General features: G+C 36.1%; 1 protein-coding gene across 1 annotated transcript in view; it reads right to left on the bottom strand.

Annotated features, from left to right (window-relative positions):
• The window catches only part of TTC26 (tetratricopeptide repeat domain 26), a 45,135-nt gene extending 44,195 nt beyond the window's left edge, over positions 1 to 940 (bottom strand). Inside the window, 1 exon segment of the mRNA XM_012642762.1 lies at positions 892 to 940. Coding sequence (XP_012498216.1) covers positions 892 to 925 — 34 coding nt within the window. The 5' untranslated portion in view covers positions 926 to 940.
• Between the last annotated feature and the right edge of the window lie 2,558 nt (positions 941 to 3,498).

Raw genomic sequence — 3,498 nt, 5'->3', positions numbered from 1 at the left:
AACTAAATTAGGAAAAACAACACTAGTACATATAAAACAATTTGGGTATAAATCAAGAAAGGCTTCAAGTTTCACATTTTCCATTAATTTGAGCTGGAATATGTGTTGGAATACATTCCTCCCTAACAAATTTCCTAACATCCTAACATTCCCTTGCACACTTTCTCTGCAATTCTCTGAATTTAATTTATTCACATTCTAATTATCCTTAATCTTTTCTCCCATGTTCCCCTTTTACCCTACTCTTATTGACAAATTTCACTATAATTCTCCTGAGATGATTGCATGACAAGTAAAAAGGCAGAAGGGAAGACATCTGGATTCTTTAAGCTGAAGTTACAGGGCTTCTCACTTAGAAATAGGAAAAGTAGCTATAACATACATCCACAGCCATAAAAGCTTGAATAATTACACATAACTACTACCAACAGCATAAATATCCTACCGTGATGGGGCTTAAGAAAGATACCTTGCTTGCCCTTTTTCTTCTCATCTTTTTGCTTTTTAGCTGTAGCTTGGGGGTGGGGACAGGATTAACTTTCTCTCTCTCTCTCTCTCTCTCTTTCTCTTTTTAAAGAGCCCTCGCTATGTTGCCCAGGGTAGAGTGCGGTGGCTATTCACAGGCGTGATCATATGGTACCATAATCTCAAACTCTTTGGCTCAAGTGATCCTCCTGCCTCAGGCTCCCAAGCAGCTGGGAATTATAGGCATGCCCCAATATGCTTGCCAACTCTCTCTTTAAACATAAAGTTGCTCAAATCCAACATTCTTTGAAGAGAAAGTCTATTTTTTAGTTTTCTAATGTTAGTTAGAAATAATAAGTTTTTAAATCTCCAAAATGACTCTTACTATGAGTGAAGAATATCAGATACAAAGAGAGTCCGTATTACCTTTAAATCCAGCTGCTTCAGCTTGTTTATACATCCCAAGAAAGAAGTAGGTGCAAGCTAGGTTCACCCAGACTTCAGGATTACAATTTTCCTCTTTTGTCGCATTTTCATATTCCTGAAATATATATTAAGCAGAAATCTCACTTTGGCAGTAAAGCAATCCATGGACCATTCTTCTATATTGGAATAGGATTTTTTACTGAGATTGAGCAGCTTCACATTTAAGGAATTCTACACGCTCCTCAACTATTCTATACCTGAAAAGGTTAAATACTGAAGCAAGGCTGTTGTTCATATAATCTTACACTTGTTTTTTTTCCTCCCTACTTATACTGATGTGGGCTAACAAACTGCAGAAATGAAAAATAATTGAAATACTTTATTTTCGCTAACTTAAAAAGACATACAAAACATATCCTTTAAGAAATTCATATGTTCAATTAACTTAAAATTTGATAACTTTAACACACTATAAATTTCATTTCATTCTAATGCCTTCTAGCTATGTTTATTGGTCTTTACATTTTAAAAAAGTATTTTTTTTTCTGCCAAGGACACTTTCTGAGGTTCATATTGTCAACTCCATTTTCCATATACTCTTACTGTTTATCAGTCTTTCCCAGATGCTGTGATGTTTCTTTCTCTTACTATATTTGGGCTACTCTTTCTTTCCTTTTGCACCTTTCACAAGTACAAGCAGCCTCTATTCTGTCCTTTTCACATCTTCCTTTTTCCTTCAGCAACTTTGTTCCTTTGTTCTTCATCTTACCTCCTCATTATCTATCCTTGAATATTTTCATTTTAGTTACGCAGGTTTTCAAATTCCCTTAGATTACATTTTGGGAGTAAGAATATATGGGAAATGTTTAAGCAATTTCATTTATGAATTAGAAGTTGCTTGACATAGGCATCTATAATTTTATTTAGATCCATAATCCTATTCATTACTCATTGTAGATGGGTAGACTTTACAATGACCAAGAAAAACAATTTCCAAAACAATTATACTTGAAAAAAATATAAAGATAATATAATCTTTCATATGTCTAAAAATAACTGAGCAAAATGAAAGTCTTGTCTTTTGAGAAAAGATTCATAGAAGTTTTTATCAAAATGGCTATTTTTCCTATTCTGAAGATTTATTTAAGAAATACTAATGCCAATATGCTGTCGAATTTCATTAGTATATACGTAAAAGTAAAAAGTAAACAAGATACAGGCTGGGTACAGTGGCTCATGCCTGTAATCCCAGCACTTTGGGAGGCCAAGGCAGGAGGATCACTTGAGCCTAGGAGCTTGAGACTAGCCCAGGGAACACAGCGAGACCCCATCACTAAAAAAATTTTAAAAATTAACCAGGAAAGGTGGCATGAGCCTGTAGTTCTACCTACTTGGAAGGCTGGGGTGAGAGTATTGCTTGAGTCTAGGAGTTCGAGGTTACAATGATCTATGATCATGCCACTGCACTCCAGCCTGGGTGACAGAGCAAGACCCTTCCTCCTAAAAAATAAAATAAAATAAAAAGAGGCCAGGTGCAGTAGCTCACACCTGTAATTCCAGCACTTTGGGAGGCCAAAGTGGGAAGATTGCTTGAGGCCAGGAGTTTGAGACCAGCCTGGGCAACATAGTGAGACTCTATCTCCACAAAAAACAAGAAAAATTAGCTGGGTACAGTGGTGAGCACCTGTAGTCCCAGCGACTTGGGAGGCCGAGGCAGGAAGATTGCTTGAGCCCAGGAGTTTGAGGTTGCTGTGAGCTGTGACTGTGCCACTGTACTCTAGCCTGGGACATGGTGTGAGACGCTGTCTCTATTAAAAAATCAAAAGATACATATAGAGTAGTCCCCCCTTATCCATAGTGTATACATTCTCAGAACCCCAGTGGATACCTGAAACTGTGAATAGTACTGAACCCCATATATATTGTTTTTTATTATATGTACATACCTCTGATGAAGTTTAATTTATACATTAAAACAGAACAATTTTAACACTAAGCTGTAATAAAAGTTACACGAATGTGCTCTTGCTTGTGCTCTCCCTCTCTCACTCTCTCTGAAAAAAATCTTATTGCACTGTACTTACCTATTTTCAGACCATGGTTAGAAACCACAGAAAGGTAACTGAAACTGCAGAAAGCAATACCTCGGATAAGGGGGGATGACTGTACTGGAACATACATAGAAGATTTCTGAAGCAATATAACAAAAAAGTGCCAGTGGATGTCTCCATTAACAAAGTAGAATTATTATGGAAGGCAAATAGAGTTACTTTTTTTCTTTTTCGTTTCCTTCTGCATTGTTTGAACTTTACCATCAGCATGCATTATTATAATACAAAGTTTAATAACATTTTAAATATTCCTGTGTTAGAAATTTTTTTACTAACCTCCAGAGCTCTCTTATAGTCACCCAGGTGAAAAGCACAGTACCCAATCCACAAATTAGTATCCTCTTCTTGCTCCCCAACATGACGTTTGAACTTCAGGTTGAAAATTCATGGGGGAAAAAAATGAAGTACTTTAAATAGTAAACTCTCTGTTTTAAAAAAATGCTATGTTAAGGTACTGGTGAATAATAGGCAACATGAGAATATAAACAAGAAAATA

Source organism: Propithecus coquereli, unplaced genomic scaffold (genome assembly GCF_000956105.1).
Source record: "Propithecus coquereli isolate 6110/MARCELLA unplaced genomic scaffold, Pcoq_1.0 Scaffold186, whole genome shotgun sequence".
Classification (NCBI taxonomy): Eukaryota; Metazoa; Chordata; class Mammalia; order Primates; family Indriidae; genus Propithecus; species Propithecus coquereli.
The sequence above is the reverse complement of the archived record's forward strand: the minus strand, read 5'-3'. Positions and strand labels throughout refer to the sequence as shown.